The sequence below is a fragment of the Schistocerca nitens genome, chromosome 5 (assembly GCF_023898315.1).
Source record: "Schistocerca nitens isolate TAMUIC-IGC-003100 chromosome 5, iqSchNite1.1, whole genome shotgun sequence".
Lineage (NCBI taxonomy): Eukaryota > Metazoa > Arthropoda > Insecta > Orthoptera > Acrididae > Schistocerca > Schistocerca nitens.
The window spans coordinates 32343888-32365606 of NC_064618.1; the positions used below are offsets into that span (position 1 = coordinate 32343888).

The 21719-nt window shown below is 40.8% G+C and overlaps 1 protein-coding gene across 1 annotated transcript; it reads left to right on the forward strand.

Moving 5' to 3' along the window:
- Window positions 1–212: 212 nt before the first annotated feature.
- On the forward strand, window positions 213–21254 carry LOC126259623 (paternally-expressed gene 3 protein-like). Its single transcript, XM_049956542.1, has 3 exons — window positions 213–230; window positions 12245–12610; window positions 21210–21254. The coding sequence occupies exons 1-3, from the start codon at window positions 213–215 to the stop codon at window positions 21252–21254; spliced, it is 429 nt and encodes a 142-aa protein (XP_049812499.1).
- Window positions 21255–21719: the final 465 nt, after the last annotated feature.

Consider the following 21719-nt stretch of genomic DNA (forward strand, 5'->3'; position numbering starts at 1 on the left):
AGCACACACCCCAACCTGAGACTGGCCTACAGCAGAAGGAACGAGAGAATCCGACCTGTCAACACGGGGCTGGGAATTATGAGTCACCCAGTTACCTGTTATGCGCAGATGCATGGGCCAGCCTTTAGGAGCACACAGGGAGCAAGAAGAGAAAAAGAGGACCCTCAAACGCAGAAGCGGAGGAACGAGAGAAGGGAAACAGAGAAAGGAAAATGGAGCGGAAGACAAAGGTGAGATTGTTTGTACATCAGTGACAGAATGCTGGACATTCCCAAGAATACCCGAGACGTGTTCCCCAGGGGGAAAAAGAACAGCAAGATGATTCACATACAACACAAAAGGGAAAAGGTGCTGCAAAGCCTGGGGCGCCATGGTAGCCAAGAATGAACCCACCAAGGAATGGCGTGCCCCCGAAGGGGGGGGGGGGGGGGCGGTGTTACCAAGCTACCAAGTGGTGGCATGAGAAAAACACACACACACACACACACACACACACACACACACACACACACAAACACACACACACACACACACACACACACACACACACACACACACGTACGTACGTTTAACTTATACAAACATTTGGAGCCACTCCACTTACATTACATTGCTAATAAAATTGGTTTGCTATATTTTTAGGTGGGGCTCATGTGTCTTGCCCCATGGCCACCCCTCACTCTCCGCAGTCCTGGTTGCAATGGCTGAGCAGTTTCTCAAAACCGCACACTCCTGTTGTCAACACTAAACAATACTGAAGGTCACGTAATGAGCAATGTCCACTGGACAGTGGAAAACTGGAAGCAGGGGACTAGGAGTGAAGTGACAAATCATTCTATATTCCACGGCAATGTGACCGAAGGATTTGGGTTAGCTGAATGCTGGCTGAACTTTACCTGCCATCATCTTTAGTACCAACAATCATGTGAAGAGGAGGCAGCGTTACAGTATGCAATTCCTCATCGTTAACTTGTTGTCCTCTCATTGCACTTTAGAAAATGCTAAATTCAGAAGGATAATTATGTATTTGATGGTAGTGTACTGTCTACAGCAGAGGAAGTGTTCAGACATAAAGACTGACAATCAGCTCAACAATGCCACCTGTCACTGAGCAGCATTGTGAGGCGAAGGTTTATGGACAATGACATTCCTGAAGTGAACTTGCGTGCCAATGTTCCAACCTGAAAGCAATGGATCATCTTCGGGATGAGTCATAATGGTGACATCATTCCAAACCTGATGTCCAACATATCTACCTTCTTTGGGTTTAGCTCTCGAGGAAGAATGGGCTGCCATTCCTTCACAGAGGTTCAGACGTCTCAATGAAAGTACAAACAGAAGAGTTCAAGCCACCATAAAGGAGAAGGGTGGACACACTCCATCTTAATGTCCACTAATAGTTGTCCTGATACATTTGATTCACAAGCCTCCCACTGTGGGCTCTCACTACTACTCACCCACTGAGTGCCTGGCACCTCCAGCTCTCGCTTCTTTACCGGGTACGGCATCTTCCTCGAGTTGCCACCGTCTTCCAGCAGCTGCAACTGTACACACAGAGAGGAAAGCATCTCTTAATAACTTTATTTATTGCTTTAGTGATGTGCTCCTTCTACTATTCCCACATTATGGCTGCAATGACTGGAACATATGTTAATTTTAACACACACTGTTGCCATACTGAGCCTCTAATCAATCTCAGAAGACATTACGAAGAAACAGAAAGCCACATTCATGGTCTGTGTAAAAAGGAAACTTTTAGACAGTGTCAATTAGCATACAACTTTCATGGAATATGCTTGTACATACCACTTCAAAGGAGTGATGCCTTCTTAATGAATGACACTTTAAAAAAATGCCATTAATACAGTATGAAAATAATAAAATAAAACAACCTGTCATATTGTTCATTAGATTTATTTTCATTTTTTATATGGTGAATTTTCGACATGGAACAATATGCACCTTCAGCACTGGAGAGTTTTAACAGCAGCTGTCAGTGAGAAACTATGTGCTTGGCTGTGGAAATAGGTACTCCGTGGGTCACCACACTGTCCTGCTGATGCATAGGCTTCCAAAGGGCAGTTATTTCAATAAATTATACATGCAGTGAGACACAGAAGAGGAATGTTGGAATTATAACAATTCTCTCGTTTATACTGAATGAATGAAAGTGGTCTTTTAGGGTGTGTGTGTGTGTGTGTGTGTGTGTGTTCTATGACTGTTAAACAACAACAACAACAACAACAACAACAACAACAACAACAACAACTACTACTACTACTACTACTACTACTACAATACCAATAATGTCTGCAGGAACGATGAGTTGGAGAATCTTTGTAATCCTTCCAAACTCTGTGTCAGACATTTAAAAATCATATAAAGGGCTGCCATGCTCCAATGTATTTACATCACAGATGAAAATGGTAAAATAGGTCCAAACAATAACCACACCTGTAAATTACTAATAAAGTACTTTTATCAACTCTTGAACTGTAAACAACTAAATTGTTCCATCATCTTTCGGGCGTGACTTGGGACAGCGACTATTCTTCTTGTAATATTTCAGCTAGAAACCTCCCAGCAATCTTCAAGGCGAGTCGGAGACTGAGTTCATAGCATTTGCGCATGCCTACTTATATGGAGAGTCATGTGATAAAAAGCTGCTGAGGATTAAAAGCGCATGCGTCAAAGATATCAAAGTCGCCACTACTGCACTAGTCATAGTTAAGATTCATATAGCAAAGATAAACATATAAGCGCAGAGTGCAAACAAAATAGTGCTGCTGCAAATCCACTGTGCTTGTAAATAAATAATTAATCTTTAAAAGAGGTAACATCTGTCAGAAGTGAAGATGCAGAAATTCTTTCTGAATGAAGGTGTGAAATAAGTGGTTTCCAAGCATTGTCAAGATGAAATCCTTTGTCATGGTTTAGCAGGTTGTCAGCTAGTTGTATTTCCACAGCTTCCTTAACAACTGAGTCCCAGAAAGATGAAGCAGTAGTTAAAATCTTAACATCTATATAATCCATGGCATGGCCAGTAGAAATGCAAAGTTCAGCAACTGCTGATTTGTTGGACTGAAGAAGACGTGTGTACCGCTGGTGTTCGACGCATCGTTCCTGTACAGTGCACGTGGTTTGCCCTATGTAACATTTTCCACACTCACAAGGGATTTCATAAACTACCGCCTTTTGCAAGAGCAGATCATCCACAACAGATCCCAACAAGGCTGCAGTCTTAGCGGGTGGGTGGAATATCAAATCCACTTAATGTTTCTTCAAGATTCCAGCAATTTTAGAAGAAATATCACCCACGTATGGGAGAAAGGCTGTAGATTTCACTTCACTTTCCACTTCCTCATCCTTTTCCTGTGATTTTTCTGCAGCTTTTTTTTGCAGGGCTTTCTTAATCTGCTGTTGCGAATAGAAATTTCTCTGAGATATCACAAGAAGAATTGTTGAGCTGTGGTCATCCAACAATCTTCACAATTTTAAACCCATATCTGAACCAAAACAAATTTAAATAGGTGTTCCTCAGGGCAGCATTCTGGGCCCGTTGTTGTTTCTAATTTATATCAATGATATACAGGCTCCAGACAGCTCAGCCAAAATTCTACTATTTGCAGATGACACGAGTATCATAATTAGTGATAAAAAAGAATCACTGTGTACTACAGCAGAAAAAATGCTCTCATACATACAGTCATGGTTTTATTCAAAAAGGGCTATCATGCTCCAATGCATTTACATCAGAGACGAAAATGGTAAAATAGGTCTAAGCAATAACCACACATGTAAATTACTAAGAAAGTACTTTGATCAACTCTTGAACTGTAGATAACTGAATTGTTAGCTAGAATTTCCAGATATTTGATGAAAACATGGAAGCAGATCTACCACCTACAGCAAACAAACAAAAAAAACCCCTGAAAAACTACAAAGTCAGTGGAGAAGAAATAAAATCATCTCAACCATAACTGGTGTCAAGCAGAAATGACAACTAACCTTCAGATTATGTCTGAAGAAATATGGGAAACTGAAAAGATTCCAGAAGACTGGAAAATGGCTCCTATCCATCCTGTGCACAAAAAAGTCATAGGCATTATCTAAATAATTGCACAGGTATATATCTGTTGCCAGTGGGCTGTATTATATTTTTAACAATATTACTAAACAAGGTAGAAGTAACACTTGACAGCCATTTGGGAGAATATCAGAGTGGATTTAGAAAGATCAAATCTGGCTCAGAACAGAATTTCAACTTTATGTCCATATGAATTTTAAGACATAGTTTTAACATTTACAGGTTTTAGAAAATCATTTGATTGACAGGTAAACAGTGGGTAAAGTGACTCGAGAACTTGGCATTACACTAAACTAGCAAACCTTATTCGTGAAACACCCACACACTGAAGCATAAGTAAAGTTTTGGTGTGAAACACCTAAGCCACTCAAAATAACAGGTGAAATGCAGGGTGACAACATGTTTCCACACCACCTCAACTGCATCTTAGAGGAAATAGTAAGATAATTGAAACAAAAGGCAAAGAACATAAGCTGTCACAATGAGACTGGAGACTTCAGGAAAAAGAGATACTGAAATTCAGTGTCTAGTATTTGCAAATGATTATGCCATTCTTTATAAAAATATAACAAATTCAGAAATACAAATCAACCTCTTAGAAGGAATACCTAACAAAGCAGCTTTAAAAGTTTCTGTAGAAAAAAATTTTTAGGACAAACATAAAAAAATGACCCAGAATTCCTAGTAACAGATAATGAACAGATAAAGAGGGTTTATAAATTTAAATATTTGGGAGGAAAGATTCAAGGCAATGGCTTCAAAAATATTTGCTGTAGACAAAAGAGTATGTAAAATGGAGAAAGCATATGACATAAACATGAACATTTACAACAAGATGTGTGTGTCCAAAAATTTGAAAATACAGCACTACAGCACAGTAGTACAACCAGAATGTCTCTATGCAAGTGAATGTTTAATGTTGAATTATGAATTATACAAACTTCAAGTCCTAGAATTAAGAATCATTTGAAAAATACTCAGACTGCTAGGAAATCCATAAGTATGAATATTAAGAAGTAATGAAGTATATTGCAGCATGGGAAAAACAATTGAAATGCTGCAGAAGAGCTGACTATTATTTTTTGGACATTTATACAGAGTGAACAGCAACAGGTTAACCAAACAGATTGTTAAGCATCTTTGGGACAAGATGTCAACAACAGGACAGATTCAAGTAGTTAGGAAAGATTTGGAAAGAAATACAAGAAAAAGACCCAGCAGAATGACAGGATTTCAAGAAGAAAGTGTTGCAAATGGAAGCATTCCAAGGCAGGAAGAAGAAGAAGAAGAAGAAGAAGAAGAAGAAGAGGAAGACAGGGTCAGAATGGTCTGAGGAAGAAAAAAGGATAGATAGTGAAGACGAAGGAAACCTGGAAGAAGAACAAAGGAGGAAGCATTGAAATTAGTATGTTGTCATTAGATACCCCAAACGGAAAAACAAAAAGAAGAAGAATGTCTGTGATGTCATTAATATAAAACATCAATATCACAGGCCCCACACACTTCCTTGGAGCACATCTACAGTTACATCTACAATGTTCCATATAGTTCTATGCAGTGTCCTATGTACCGATATATCTTCAGCCTTGTCACGAAGCTCATTTCATTTGTACATATTTTTTATGTAAACAACCCATCATCAATGCATTATGATGTTGGTACATCATTAGAACATTAAATGTTGGGAGCAAAAAAAGAGAGACGTCTTAAGTGAACACTGTGCACTGTGTTATTGTTACTTATGCAGCCGATACCAATAATGTAACAGTGAGCACACAATGTATGCTTTAAGTCAGCCTTTCCCATCATTGTGTTTTGTGTTGTTGGGGGCATTACATGTGATCTAAGACAAGTTCATATGCCTAGGGATCAAAGGATACAGTTGTCTTTTCCACCATTTTTACAAAGTACATTACCTTGTTCTCACTTAATGTGGACACATTCTTTTAGGTAAATTGTCATTCTATGAATATTATGTTGACACAAAGCACTGCTACATTTTAATTTAAAATGGCTAAGTGGGCAAAATGAGAACAGTGGTGTTTACGAATATGTGGTTTCAATGGTAACGTTTTCACCATGTATGGGGATAATGCCATGGGACAGAGCATGGCAAGGAAAGATTTTCTAATTTAAAGGATGATTGTTTTGACATTATTGACCCTCCATTTTCAGAAAGACCTTCAGCATTTGATGAAGATCATCTGAATGCATTAATCCACGATGAGGCACATCATTGCACTCAAGAACCAGAAAATGTGATGAAGTATGACCATTCCGTCACTGTGCAGCATTTGAATACAAAGGAGAAGGTTCAACAATAAAGCATATGGGTACCACATGCCAAACCATATAAATCAGTGGTTGGCTGTATGTACATTACCCTCTTGCTTGTTCTTGATTAGCGGGTGAATATCACTGACCATTTCTAACCTGTATTGTTACTGATGACTAGAAATTTTGTTTTTATGCTAATGTAAGAGAAAGAACGGAAAGGAATGCTTTAGTCCAAACAAAGCAGCAGTGCCACATAGACTTTTGAGCATCCACACAAGATAATGTTATGGATATTGTTGAGAGGTCCGGTGTTAGAATATTGCTGCGGGGTGTGGGAGCCTTACCAGGTGGGATTGACGGAGGACATCGAAAGGGTGCAAAAACGGGCAGCTCGTTTTGTATTATCACGTAATAGGGGAGAGAGTGTAGCAGATATGATATGCGAGTTGGGATGGAAGTCATTAAAACAAAGACTTTTTCATTGCGGCGAGATCTATTTACGAAATTTCAATCACCAACTTTCTCTTCTGAATGCGAAAATATTTTGTTGAGACCAATCTACATAGGTAGGAATGATCATCAAAATAAAATAAGAGAAATCAGAGCTCCAACAGAAAGGTTTAGGTGTTCGTTTTTCCCATGCGCTGTTCGGGAGTGGAATGGTAGAGAGATAGTGTGATTGTGGTTGGATGAACCCTCTGCCAAGCACTTAAATGTGAATTGCAGAGTAATCATGTAGATGTAGATGTAGGTGACCATGTGGTGTACTACGAGTTGCTTGCATGAGGTGTAACTTTCCTGTTGGTATTTATTGTCAACAACAGACATCTTGCAGATATAGTCCCAGAAAAACATCCAGGAAGACTGTGTGAAGTGGTGCTATTCCACAGTAACAGTCACCAGCATTCTGCTAGACTGGCAACAAACACTATAGAACAACTGGGTTGAGAAGTCTTTTTGCACCCACCTTTTTCATCTGATCTTGCACCCTCAGATTTCATCTTCTCTGCTCTCTGTTCAATGATCTTGACATACTTCCTTTGGTGTGAAAATACACTTTGAACATGGCTCTTTGCTACAAAATCACGTGATTTCTACAGTTGTGGATTCAGAAAGTTATCCCAACAGATTGAAGTGAACAGCGAAACAAATTATATTATTTATGATGATTTAAGTCTCCAGTATGTATAGTCTGAGTTTTTTAACTTCTAGGAAACACTACAGTGTTATGCATCAGCCTAAGATGTTCGATTGGCCACGAAAGGGTTAATCTGGAAATAAGCAGTAAAAGGCTAAGCCTAGAATAACATTTGTTTCGTTCTGTCCCTCTGCCAATCAGATAAATTGTCATAAACCTGCAGGCCAACTGCGTGAGGAGTTGTGGTGGACAGATTTAATGCAAATCTCATAGAGGGGATGGGGTGGCAGAGGGTGTAACATAGGAGGTACAGGGACAGGTACAGGTACAGAGCTAGGCATGGGAAAGGGCAGTGTAGTGGTAGCTAGTACTGAGGGAAGGATTGTGAAACTTAAGTTAAGGGTACCTCCAAAATTTTCAAATTAGGGAAGCTGGTATGGGAGTAGAGGGGTGAGAGGAGTATGAGATGGGACTCGAGAGTGCAGTACACAAGTTGTGAAGCCACAAATAAGTCAGCCACCTGGTACTCAGTAGCATGTTGTCACCGGGTAGTCGATAACAATCTCGGCAGGTGAGGGATTGAGAGTAACTGTGGCACCCAGATGGGTCAGGCTATTTCACACATCAGTCAGGTGGCAAAATTCATTACTACTTATCGTAGTGTGCTTATTTGTAATGTTTGCTTAACATTACAATGACAAATTTCTAAATGTCAATTTGGTACTTAAAAATTTGTCTTTTTTCTCTTTGACCACATTTCCTTCACAATCTACCACAGTACACATTTTCAATGCAACTGCACATTTGTAACCAATCTTTCGTAGTTAAAATAACACCGCCAATTTTCAGTATGAATTATGTATGACATAATTAACATCCAGTGTTAAGTTATAGTATAGAATTTTGAAAAACTGTTTCACAAAAATTATTTAGCACACCACCAATGGAATATTAATGCCAAAGAAAAAGATGAAAAATAAAGTACCACATAATAAAATATTAAAGTCATAACTTTAATGTGTAATTAAGCTACTGAAGAAAGCAAATATCTCACCTGCCAACAGCTCCTCCATCCTTAACTTCTGCGGCATCTGCAAAAATATTAAGAAGCTGAATAACTTTACATCAACAGAATTTGAGTGTAAATCAAACATCTTGATATGTGGCAGTGGTTGTCTTCTCACTGCACATGCTCATTTTAATGTCAAGAAGTTGCTAAACTAAAATAGTGATGGAGATTAGGAATCAGGTGCTGTGGCAAGTACATACATGTGAAATTTTATAAAAGTGAGATTGATGAAAACTGCATAATGATCCAAGTGAAGAACCACAAAATATTTTTATTTTAATTGTCTGAATTCATTACAGCTGCCATATACAGCCACTGTCACAGAGAAGGACAAAGGTGCCCACAAAAAGCAAGTCGACATTGGTGTTTGGAGGCTGGTGTAAGGACACTGCCAGTGACCGAAATAAAGGTACAGCATAGTTTGCTGGAATGAACACCCCTCATGAAAGGGGAAAGGAATAACAGACCATTATAAAATTACAGACTGTCACAGTTAGGAGATAGAGAAATTATGTCATGTACAATTCTGATAGTGTCTCCATTGGATTTCAAGTTACTGAGAACCAGCAGACCCCAAAGTGTTGAGCCACAGCAGTTCACGTGGCACACGTCGCAAATGCCGTGCCGTGTAGTGTAGCAGAGTTGTGGCAGCTTACAACTATGTGACTCACTTTCTTTTGTATTAGTAGTGTGATGTTGATAGGAAGCCATAAAGGCCACACGAATACCAACAATCCTGATTGAAACACTTTAAACTATCTGCAAGTACTGTAATGACTGCATACCTACAGAGCTGGAGGACACTGGCCTCAACAATAAATTACGATTTTATGAGCTTTGTCTATTTAGGGGTGTACTAACCTGTTCCAGAGTGTTGTTGTGTTAGAGTAATTCTTCATCAAAGTTCATATTTTGGATTCCAACATGCTAATAGCTGCCCCAGAGGTAAGGAAGTTTAATGTTTTGAGGGTATGCCCACAGATACTTAACATGCGTGGCCAGCACATAAGTTTTCATTTCAATTGAGTCACACTACCCTGTTAGGGAACTTCTTACAGATGCAAGCAGTTTGTTCAAGGTACATTGTTGGTTAGGGTTTGGATAGTTATTTTATATGTGAATTATGTATTTCGTGTTGATTAGCACATGCTCAGTTAGCCCCCAAACTACACTCAATAGCTCTTGTTGTTCACACTGCTACAGCAGACTGCAATGTGATTGAAATATAGCACTGTAGGCATCCAAATCGAAATTTCAAAACTGAAGTCTTTAAAGTAATCTGTAAGAGCACAGTTTGACAGAACTACAGGCAATGCATCATTATCCCATTTTGGTATATAAGAGCATTTAATTGGGAAGCTGTTAGAGCAGTTGCTGTGGACAATTTTGAAGCAACTTTGTATTTTGGCCATGCATATCTCTGTGGTCATGCCTAACAGGGATGGAAGCTGATATTATGACAGCAGCAACACAATGTGACTAATGTGAACACATCCAATAGAGAGGAAACTGCAAATAAGAATTTTTTGTCAAGTAGTGACTTGAGCAGGAGCATAATTGGACTGGGGCAGCCCAACAACTAGGGTCCCAATGGCAGTCAAAACAAAGGAAATACAAGAAATTAAAATGGAAACAAAAAGTGGAAAAATAGGTAAAAACATCTGACTAAACACGTCCACAAATGTCCATAGCTCATTGAGGGGCTACAGCAGTGGTCTGGAATTAGTCCTCTGAAAGTGAACTAAATGGATTTTGGTCCACTCAGCTTGTGTCAGTTGCTAACAGGATGCAGCTTAACTTCCAGCACTGCAGTACCTCATGAGAAACAAGTACTTTTATTCACTCTGTGAAGGCAGTACAGAATTCTCTGACCAGTCATTTGCACAGAAGTTGGTGGCGGTGACTGCACTGAAGTCATTCCATGTGGTACTGTGTTACAATCATTACTGTATGCCTCCTACCAGATTTCAACACATGATAATGAATTTAATAATGGTTACCGAGAGCCAAGGATGCTTGCACAAGGTAGACCAGAGTGGAGAACTGCATCAAACCCCATTCGGACTGACAATAACAATAACAAGAACAACTGCAGTCCATAAACTGGGTGAGTATGAGCCTAATACCAAGTGGTGCTTAAATTACAAACAGATTTTCTGCTACATCGGTTCCATACTGACTTCCCTCCTACCTCCCTCCCACCCACCCTACCTCCCTCCCTCCTTTCGCACTGCAGTTCTGCAAGTATGAAGTGTCTGGGATGAGTGGCAGTATAGTTACTTCCCACTCACCAAATCTATCACTCTTACTGAAGGGTGCAGTGATGTAAGACACATTGTGATTTAGTAAGCAAATTGAGTGCACGGTCTTGCTATAGTTAGGTAGCACTGATTGGGACAAAAGACCGACAGTCGAGATCAGATGGCCTCTAACAAAGCTGTGTTTAGTCTGGCTGTGGAGGATGCATGGGGAAATTACATAATGCAGTGTCCACAGTTGCATTTTTCCTCCATTACATAAAGGAAGAACAAGCTCTGGACAAAGTTCATTGCTGTAGCCCAGGATTCAGACAAGAAATAAACACGTTTTGTCCAACAGAAATTAAATGTCATATTGTTTCTTATTCTACATACAGCATGAGGAAACACATGTACTCCATCAAATAAATGCAGCATACAGACCAATTTCTATATATAAACACCATTTAGAAACTACTAATTATCCTACTGCCCTGTTTGCTTATATGGTCATGAGATACTTTCCAATTTGTAATTTGCCTATGCGCGCGTGTGTGTGTGTGTGTGTGTGTGTGTGTGTGTGTGTGTGTGTGTGTGTGTGTGTGAGTGAGTGAGTGAGTGAGTGAGTGAGTGAGTGAGTGAGTGAGTGAGAGAGAGAGAGAGAGAGAGAGAGAGAAGATATATTTTGCACATTTTTGGCCGAGTCTGATGGGTGGCAATAGAGTGGGAGAGAGATGAATTTGACATAACAAAAAATAGTCCTAAAAAGGGGCACTCTTGATTTATTCATTTCATATATGTAGGCAGAGAGCAAGTAAAGAGAATGTAATACTCAAAGTATTAAATTAAAATAAATTTATTTCAGGTACAAGGATAATGCCAACTAGAACTAGCTCAAATTTGATTCTCTCATCTTTGATATTTTTCCGACATCAAGAGATTTTGTGCTGGCTCTCACTGACAGAACACTGCACAGCAGAACAAGGAAAGAAAGTAAAATGTTCTTAGTCCATAACATTTTATCCAGAATGCCCCATTATTTCTGACTTCAGTCATGCACCCTGGCACTGAATCTGTGAGGCATTGGACCCATTTGTCAGAAGAGGCAACCCCACCGAGGCTTCAAAAAAAGCAGTCCAAAAGAGCATCACCTATAAATGGTGTGTTTCACAGCCAGTTCTCTGTGTGTTCGTGCTACTTACACACACATAATTTATATTGTGTTCATGTGAGCAGTCTCTCACAGCAAGTCCATTACATTAATGTTTATGTTAGACAGCTGCAGTTGAATGAGCAGACCTATACACAAGTGAATATTCTTCATGTAGCATGAGATCCCCTCCACAATATAGCATTCACACTAAATGCAGCACCACTTTCTTCAAAATGTGGGCATACGGCCTGCTACTGAGGAAGGCTTCCTGCTCCTCTCACAGAAATCCAACGTCCCCAACGGGGAAACCAGCGCCCCCAACGGGGAAACCAGCGCCCCCAACGGGGAAACCAACGCCCCCAACGGGGAAACCAGCGCCCCCAACGGGGAAACCAGCGCCCCCAACGGGGAAACCAGCGCCCCCAACGGGGAAACCAGCGCCCCCAACGGGGAAACCAGCGCCCCCAACGGGGAAACCAGCGCCCCCAACGGGGAAACCAGCGCCCCCAACGGGGAAACCAGCGCCCCCAACGGGGAAACCAGCGCCCCCAACGGGGAAACCAGCGCCCCCAACGGGGAAACCAGCGCCCCCAACGGGGAAACCAGCGCCCCCAACGGGGAAACCAGCGCCCCCAACGGGGAAACCAGCGCCCCCAGGAAACTGACAATCGGCTAGTACTACCTGTTGTCACCACTTATTCCCCATTATGTCTGGACCCTCGCGGCTGCTGATCTACTGTTTGGTAAGACAACTTATCTGTGAAAAGTACAGTTTTCCACATTGCATTCAGATGGAGCTCTGTGGCTGCCAGCCAGTGTAACACATTTCCTCACTGAGTTCCTGTTTTATAGTGGATCATTGTGCATGCAGTACAGCTTTCCTTGGCCCTCAGTGAACTGCATCATTGGAACTGGGAAGTTGGTCACTCACTACAACTGCTTCGTATCTAGGGGAGGGATTAGTTGGCTCTTACAGGCAAGCTATGTGTTATCCTGCTGTGTGCTCAGTATCTTGAGCCAGGCATTCTGCTGATAGTGCCTCCTTCAACAAAATTCTTTAAAATTCTGTTTACAGTAGGGGTAGACTTCTGACATTCCAAAGATTCATCAATCACACAGGTTGATATTTTATCCAAAGTTCCCAATACTCAGGCAACTTCCATTCCCATAGTCACCCTTGGGGTGAATTTGTATAGCTTTAAAAATGCACGTTACTACCCCTTAATATTTGTCATGTCAATACAGGATACATAGAAATTCATGACTCTGCCAGATATGTGACAAGCATGGATGGAAAGCCAAATCATCTGCATACTGCAGACGTTTGCTTAACCTTGCACAGCTTACACTGAGGACAGGCCACATATTTGAACAAAATTTCCTTAAACATTTTTGTCATTTATCAGCATGACAAGAGAGAAATCAGCATTGGACTAATATGCCATTTATGTAGACTAACACCTCTGACAATACGTCAGTTACAGCCATCCACCCATAAGCAGCACCACAGGAATATCACAGTCAAGCAAACATTAATGGTTTGAGTTGGAGCCAGGGCATGGGTAACGACAACCAAAGGTGTATTCATTTATTTCTTATGTCTGTTACTTGTAATTAGGGTCTCAGTGATGTTCTAAGGCCTTCCATGACATCTTCCACTGATCTGTGCCCGCAACTATTGTTGCTATGATGGTCTAACACAAGACTGCAACTCACCTCGCCATCATCTTCCTTATCTTCCCCATCTCCCTGTTCCCTTTTTCGAGCACGATATGCAGTACACTAGGACTCCCATACAAGAAAAACATCCTGTGATGAAAACCTGAATAGTATTGTAAACCCCGTGAAGAAATTTGATCTCTTTTTTGCTGTAGAAATGTTTGTGGAAGTGCACTTCACAATGTTGATATTGTGCTGGACTATACACAAGCACTGTAATGGAAAGTGAAGTTATAGTTTGGCACATGTGACAGATGAGATCTGATGGAATATGATCAAATGTTTTGTTGCAACACTTGGCTTACCTAGGCCTGCAACTGGATGATACTGTGAATCATTATTTTTACTGTTTCTATTCTTTGCCATGAGGTCTGGTTTGTGTTCAAATAGCTGTATCAAACTTGGCACCCATTCTACATCTACATCAGTAAAGGCACATAAGTGAGTACTTAAGATGCCAGCATCCGAGTTCAAATGCATCTGGAAGCTTTTAATTGTTGGCATTCTTTTTTCTGGTAGTTCATAATAGATCTAACAGATTATACTTAATATTCTCTGACAAGTAGCTGACCCAGTAATGTTGATAACTAATTTGATAATGCTGTCTGCCCATTCATTAGAGCTTTAATGGCTGTATGTAGGTGCACAAGTACATCATTATTTGTTCACACATTGTCAAAGTACTCTGGGAAATTTTAACCACTGCTTTTAACATTTAAGGATGGTAAGTATTAAGTGTGGTTGTAGTAGTGTGTAACATTTCTTATCATGAACTGTTAAAGGTTTCATGTTTCATTCTGTCTTTTAAGAAGAGCTCTTCAAATGTTGCTTTTGTTGTTGGTTATTTTCTCTATCATAAAACATTATAACTTTAATGACTTTAGCTACAGGTACTTTAATAAATGTATCTGAAACAGAGTGAAGCCCATACGCAACAAGAGCAGCTATTTCATTAATCAGACACACAATTCCATTATTTGCATAAATGTCCAAAAAATCTGTCTCTCTTTCTAGTGAATTTGCAAAAACAATTAAAAAATGGAAATGTGTAGCTTTGAACTCTGCACCTTCAGGTTACCGTGCAATGCTTCTATCATTTCACCATGGAGAATGGATTTGGGAAGAGCAGGTAATTTTGAGGCCTTAACCTTCATTCCAAAACATGCAGAGATATATTTTCAAGCTGCAAAATGAAGAATATGAGTGGCAGTGGAATACAAAAAACTTGTTGGTAAAACTGGTCTTCCATTCTTAGTTGCTTGAATGGTAGGCAGTGAGCACTTAGAACCTTAATGCCAATAAATATACTAAGGCTAAGAGTGTGCTTATGTCAGTGATTTGAACCTTCTGAGAGTCAGGTCCATAACCTATGCAGTTAAGTAAGCGATCACTAGCATATGGGGCATACATGAATACTGAGTTAGTATCAGACACCTCACATTTACCACACCAATGACACTCATCTCCCTGAGATCAATCTCTGGTCTGGTTTTTACGGCACTATTGCCAAATGGTCTGATCTTTCCTGGCTTTTGTCTAATAAGGCACAATTGTTTGTTTGCTGATGAGTGTACACTGACCCCTACCTCAGCACCTCAATGCCTCGAGCCATCACAATTCTTCAGAAATGAATTTAACAATACCATGGAAGGCACACAGGCACGACAAAAAAAAAAAAAAAAAATAAATAAAGAAAAAAAAACTGTAAGAAAGTGAGCTCTCAGTGAACAAGGCCTCTATTATATATAGATAACATACACTCACATACTCACGCAAATGCAACTCTCACACACGTGATCACACTCTCTGGCAGCTGAAGCCAGGCTGCGAGCAGTTGCACATGATGAGACAGGCAATCATGTGGGGGTAAGGAGGAGGCTGGGACAGGGTGTGGGAGGGTAACAGGGTAGGGGTGGGCAACAGTAGACTGCTGGAGATGACCTGCAGGAGACAGGACATAATAAGGTTAAAGGCAATAGCAAAGAGGGTCACACTCAAAACAGTACCCTGAGGCACACCAACTTCCTGATAAAGGTGTCTGACAAGGCAGTACCAACATTCCTTGAAAAATCAATACTTTAAAAATACCTGAAGGACATGGGGCATGTGGCCTCAGAAGTGCCACATGTAGAGAGATCAAGAATACCCATCCTTCAGAAGGTGTTTTAGGCTTTCTGCAAATTTAAAAACACTGCCAGTGTCTGATATATCCACAGAAAACCATTCGCGACACACGCTGACAAAGTGATGAGATGGTCAGCTGCAGGACGGCCTGCTCAAAATCCGCACGGTACAGTGGTCAGTGAATTGCCACACTCTAGTCACTATACCAGCCAGGCATGAATTACATGTTTCATCAGTTTGCAAACACAGCTTGTGGGAGAAATGGGGCAGTAACTAGAAGGAAGGTAGTTTTCCTTACTGGGCTTGGGTATGGGTATGGGAATGACAGTGTCTTTATGCTGGCATCTGGCAAACGGCGCCCTCTGCCCAGATGCAGTTGTACATAAGAAAGAGCAAGTGCTTGCCCACATAAGAAAGGTTTAGCAACATCTGAATGCAAACATCATCCAGCACTGTGTTGGAGGATCGATATGAAGTGAGAGCAAGCTCTCACCCCCTCATACTAAAGGCAGCTTGTAGCACTCTCTAATCTGCCAAAATAAGGGTACTACCCAAGCCTCCTCCACTTGTTTCTGGTGGAGGAAGGCAGAATGATAGTGGGTGGAGCTTGAAATCTCCGCAGAATAGCAGCCCAATGGATCTTGGTCCTGCAGGGCCCATACAACAGATGAGGTGGTGGAACTGTTAGAAGAACTAGTTAAGGAAATCTAGCTAGATTTTTGCTATCCTGAAGGGTGCAACGACACTGTGCATGCAACTGTTCATAATGAATGCAGTTTGCCATCATAGAATGACGGTTAAAAACATGGAGAACACATCTCTGCATGTGAGTTGAGTCACAACACAGCTCAGTCAATCAAGGCACTGGGACATGGCACAGTAAAGATGAAGTGCGAGAATGGAATATTGTGTGGTGGTAATGATAGCATTTGTAAGATATTCTACCTGGCCATCACAACTGGAGAAATTATGTTACTCAAAGGGTGCCATGGAACAGTAAATCTCCAGTCATCCCTAGAAAGTTGCCATTTGGGTGTGCATATATGTGGGGTAGGAGTCAGAAAATGGATAGCAAATGGTAAATGGTAAATGGTTGCTCGAGTACGTACTAGAGACAGTGATCAGATGATAGGCAAATTGGGCAGTGCAGGAGATTTCCAGATATGGGTAGGAGTGGATGTAGTATAAAAGGAAGATGGGTACTCCCACGATAAGGCAAATGAGGTTAAGGTGACTGAGAAATTCAGCCTAGAGGGCACCTCTCTGTCCGGTTCTGGGAGATTTCCAAAGGGAATGGTGTGCATTACAGTCAACGAGCAGCAGAAAGGGGTGAGGGAGTTGGCCAGTAAGCTGGATGAAGAGTGTCCATGACACCGAATGACTGAGGGATGTAAACAGTACATATGGAAAAATTCAGGAGAGGAAGTAAAATGCGGACAGGAATAGCTTCAAGCTGGGTAGTCAGGGAGAAGGGTTGACTTTGAACGTCCTTCCATATGAGCAGCATGACTCCCCTCTCTCCTCCTACGATATGGAATGCCATCTTTGGAGAGAGGGAGTCAAAGCAGACTGGGAAGAAATACAAAAGCTCAAATCAGTCTTGAGGATGCAATTTTGTTTCCTGCAGACAGAGAACTAGCAGAGGCTGCGATTCCAAGAGCAGCCGCAAGTCATCTTTTTGGATTGAAGGCCACCAATATTCCATTGGAATAATGTCATGATTAGGAAAGAGGAGGAGGGAAGAAATGGAGAGGTGGCACCTCAGCGGCCATTCCTGTGTTACATTATTGACTGCATTTACATAAACTTATGGCTCCTCTTTTTTGGTTTCTTAAACATTTTATTTTATCTTCACATTCCATGACCTTTAAGATTTGTGCCACATATTGGTCCTAAACAACAAGATGTATGAAAAAGAAACCACTTACTGGATAAAGGACTGTTTGCCATGGTCATGGGAGCTGGCAAGTAAGTCAATGCAAGATCTGAAAGATCACAAGAATGATCATTCGATTCTGTTTAATGTACCAGAGACCTATATTAATATTACTGAAAGCAAATCCCTAATGACAAAAGTAACTAAACAGTTAGTTTGAAATCACACTGCACAATTTGTGATGCACGTGCTTAAGTACACTAAGGTAGTTTTATTGAATTACTAATCAACACGTGTCAAACATAACAAACACTATGACAAGTATAACTCTCAAAGTAGTTCACTTGGTAGTTATTTCACAAGCAGGAAAGTATTTTCAGAAGAGTTTAGGAAGTTTGACAGGCCATGAATGTATGGAGGAGAATGAGTCTGATATCATTCTAGAAAGGTACTTTGAAACGTGTTTGCGATTGCGAGTACCTGTCATTTGTGTTTGTGATATTTGCTCAAAAATGGGGAAATCTCAGTTCCCAACTGCAATCAGTAAGCATTTTAGACAACAGTAAGTGGTAAGTGTCGATTTCAAGGAATATTTATTGTCATGTTTAATGAGTATCAACTATGGTGTAACACATCGCTTTGGTAAAGGTGTACATCTCACAATGTCTATAGTACCGATGAACAATGGTCACCACCACAAAGTGATTTTTTTTTTTTTTAATTCAAATGGTGGCTTTAAACTTTTATACCCTTCTCTGTTGTGCATAATGTGGTGTCACCGCCATACACCACACTTGCTAGGTGGTAGCCTTTAAATCGGCCGCGGTCCGGTAGTATACATCGGACCCGCGTGTCGCCACTATCAGTGATTGCAGACCGAGCGCCACCACACGGCAGGTCTAGAGAGACTTCCTAGCACTCGCCCCAGCTGTACAACCGTCTTTGTAGTGATGGTTCACTGACAAAATACGCTCTCATTTGCCGAGACGATAGTTTAGCATAGCCTTCAGCTACTTCATTTGCTATGACCTAGCAAGGCGCCCATATCAGTTACTATTGATATTGTGAATCATGTTCCATCAAGACAGATGTTCATCATTAATGGATTAAAGTTAAGTATTCCACCAGCTATGTCCGTTTTTCTAAATTCTAATTTCCTTGTCCTGTTCCAGACCTCACAGCAGCCTGCGTGAGTTAAAACGCATGCATTTTGGCCTCCTCTAGTAACACCTGCCAACCACAACACACAAAATCTAGTGGAGATTGATGTAGCATATCTGCTGGGTGGGATAACGATAATTAGTTTATCGTTCTTCACAGTTCATGATGATTTCAGTGTTTTATTCTATCATCATGATGATGATACCTGGTTAGGGGGCACTCAATGGCGTGGTTATCAGCATCCACACGAATTCCCAAGTTTTACATGGTCCAGCCATGCCACTTTCACAAATGATGATGGCAACACAAACAACCAGTCCATGGGTTTATTCCTTGCTGTCTCATTCTTGTTCAGCAATGTGCCTTCCCCCTAGAACAGTCAGCATCATGACAACTGCCATTACATCAGGAGAATGGAGATGAAGTTGAGCTGTCAGTAAGATTCTGTACACTAACCAATGACACATGACTTGACATTAATAATTAAAGAGAGTTACTTGTTTTAAATTAAGAGCCAGTATATGAGTGGTCTTTGAGATATTTTTGGGTCATTTAGCAGGTAATTTAGACTTGAGATAGCATTTCAGTTAACAGTGCTAAAGAAGTTGCAAAGTTTGCGATGTCAGGAAACAGACTGCCACGGGAGACGCAATGAGACTGAAATGGAGATGAATAGGATATTAATAAAGGAGTTTATTTGATTAAGCAAGTGGGTAGTGTGCAGAGTAGCTCAGAATAGGAGGAAGTATTTTAACGGTTCAATGCCGCGAGCTGATGAAATATGTCCTCACCCAGGGAGGAGGACAGGAAGCAGTGTGGGGTTCATTACATGCCACAGAACCAAACTATATGCTACTGGTGAAAATCACACTTGCTCTGCCAGTCTCATACGTGCATCCACTACTTTCACTCACCTGAACGATGGGACGCGTGCCTTCCTCCTCAGCAGGGCCTGATTGACAAAAAAAGAATTTGCGTGTTAATATAAAAAATACTTTATCTGCACAAGTAAAACAAACTAGTGATAAACTAAGTGTGTTTCAACATGACCTGATAAAGAACAGAATCAATTGTTTCTATCTTTTAGAAAACCTACGGATCAGTGTATAATTGAGCATCTAATCTACTCAATTATAAATAACCATCAATATTACCGAGTTCCAGAAAGCCTGAACTTTATTCCAGTTGCACGCTTGCTATCTGAAGACTGGCAGGGACAAATAAATGTTTTTTGTCATCATTTCACATAATTATTGCTAAAAATTTTAAAATTTAAAATCCTGTACTTATCTGCTTAATAAAACATACAATCTTATGTTTCACAGTTAACACACTGTGTCACGTTTAACATTTAGGAACTGTGTGTAAGCTTGTTTATGCACCTTCACTAATTGCATTCATTTACCGACATTATATTCATCCAGTATTTGGCAGTGAGAGCACTTAGTGTTTTGCAGAAAACTTCACCAATAATTTTAAATTATCATGAATTTCTCTCACAGATACCCCACAGAAAGTAATAGCAAAAATGTTTATCACATTCAATGTAAAACTCCTTTCTTTACTTACAGATGGGTGAGGAGAATGAGTGGTAGGTGAGGCAGATTATTTCTCAGGTGGATTTTTTTGTAGAGGTGAGACAGAAAGAAAATCTGATGCGTATGGGAACAGGATGGATTAGGAGACATAATAGGAGTGAGGTGGAAGTGGGTGGTGTAGCATCTGGCTGGTGCTTTACAATCCTGCCTTATGCCACACAACAGAGGTATGTCAGTTGCTGGCATCTTTACGGGCTTGAAACTGAAACTCACCCTCAGTGCAGCGGATCTTGCCAATGACAGCCACTGCATGGTTTCCACCCTGGAGCCATGCGACACTGGTCAACTTAACAGTATTTCTCCACTACATAGCCTTTGTAGGGGAATGTACAGTGGCTCACCAGCCAACCCAAGTTCCAGACTCGACATCAACTATCTACTTTTTCATATTAGTGGCAATCTTTTCATGCATCAGGGCATTCTCTACCTTGCCTTCATCAGAAAGTTGTTTCATTTGCTTCATGTTGGCATGTACCATCTGTGCCGCAATGAAACACTCTTCCTCTTGGCCACTCAGGAATATCTCTCTTCTTGTGCTTTTATAATTCCTTTTTGTCTCTGTAAGCTTTTTACCAGTGTCTTGTGATCCATTAGGTAGCCTTCATCTCTGTGTTCAAGTGCTTCTGCATAGTGTTTGAATTGTTTTGCTCTGTGTTCAAATGCCTTGTGCCACACCTTTCTTTCATCCTGGTATCTTTCTGCCTGCACCATTCCACATCATCATCCCTCCTTACTGATGTCTTGGCCCAATTTCTGTATTTTTCTTCCAGGTGTGTGCCTCATGGATGGCACTGCCATCTCCTCCATGGGGATGACAGTTCATACTTTTGGCTGCTGTTACAGTCAAAACTTTTCCTCTGAGCACAGCAACATTTGAATCTAGGACATCATCAGTGCAGCTTGCAGTGCTCAGCTTAGCTCATATTAATGACAACCTTACAGCATATCAGGAGTATTTTTATGTTGCTTGCACTAGGAAGCTGTTTCACTTGCCCAACATTATCATGTGCTTTCGGTGTTGCAATGAAGTTCTAATGTTCATGGCTACCTGTGCACATCTCTCTCCTTGTGCATGGATCATCAACATTAGGTGGGACATATGACCACGAGTGTGGGTGGCAGATTGGGCAAGGCAGCTCCCTGCTGGACTCCCTGTAGAGAGGTGAGGCAGAAAGACGAACAGATTGGTCTGGGATCAAACTGTAGTGAAAGTCTTGATGGGAAATACTTTATGAACAAAGGTAGTGGCACCAGAGACAAATCTAGTGAACAGGAAGTGA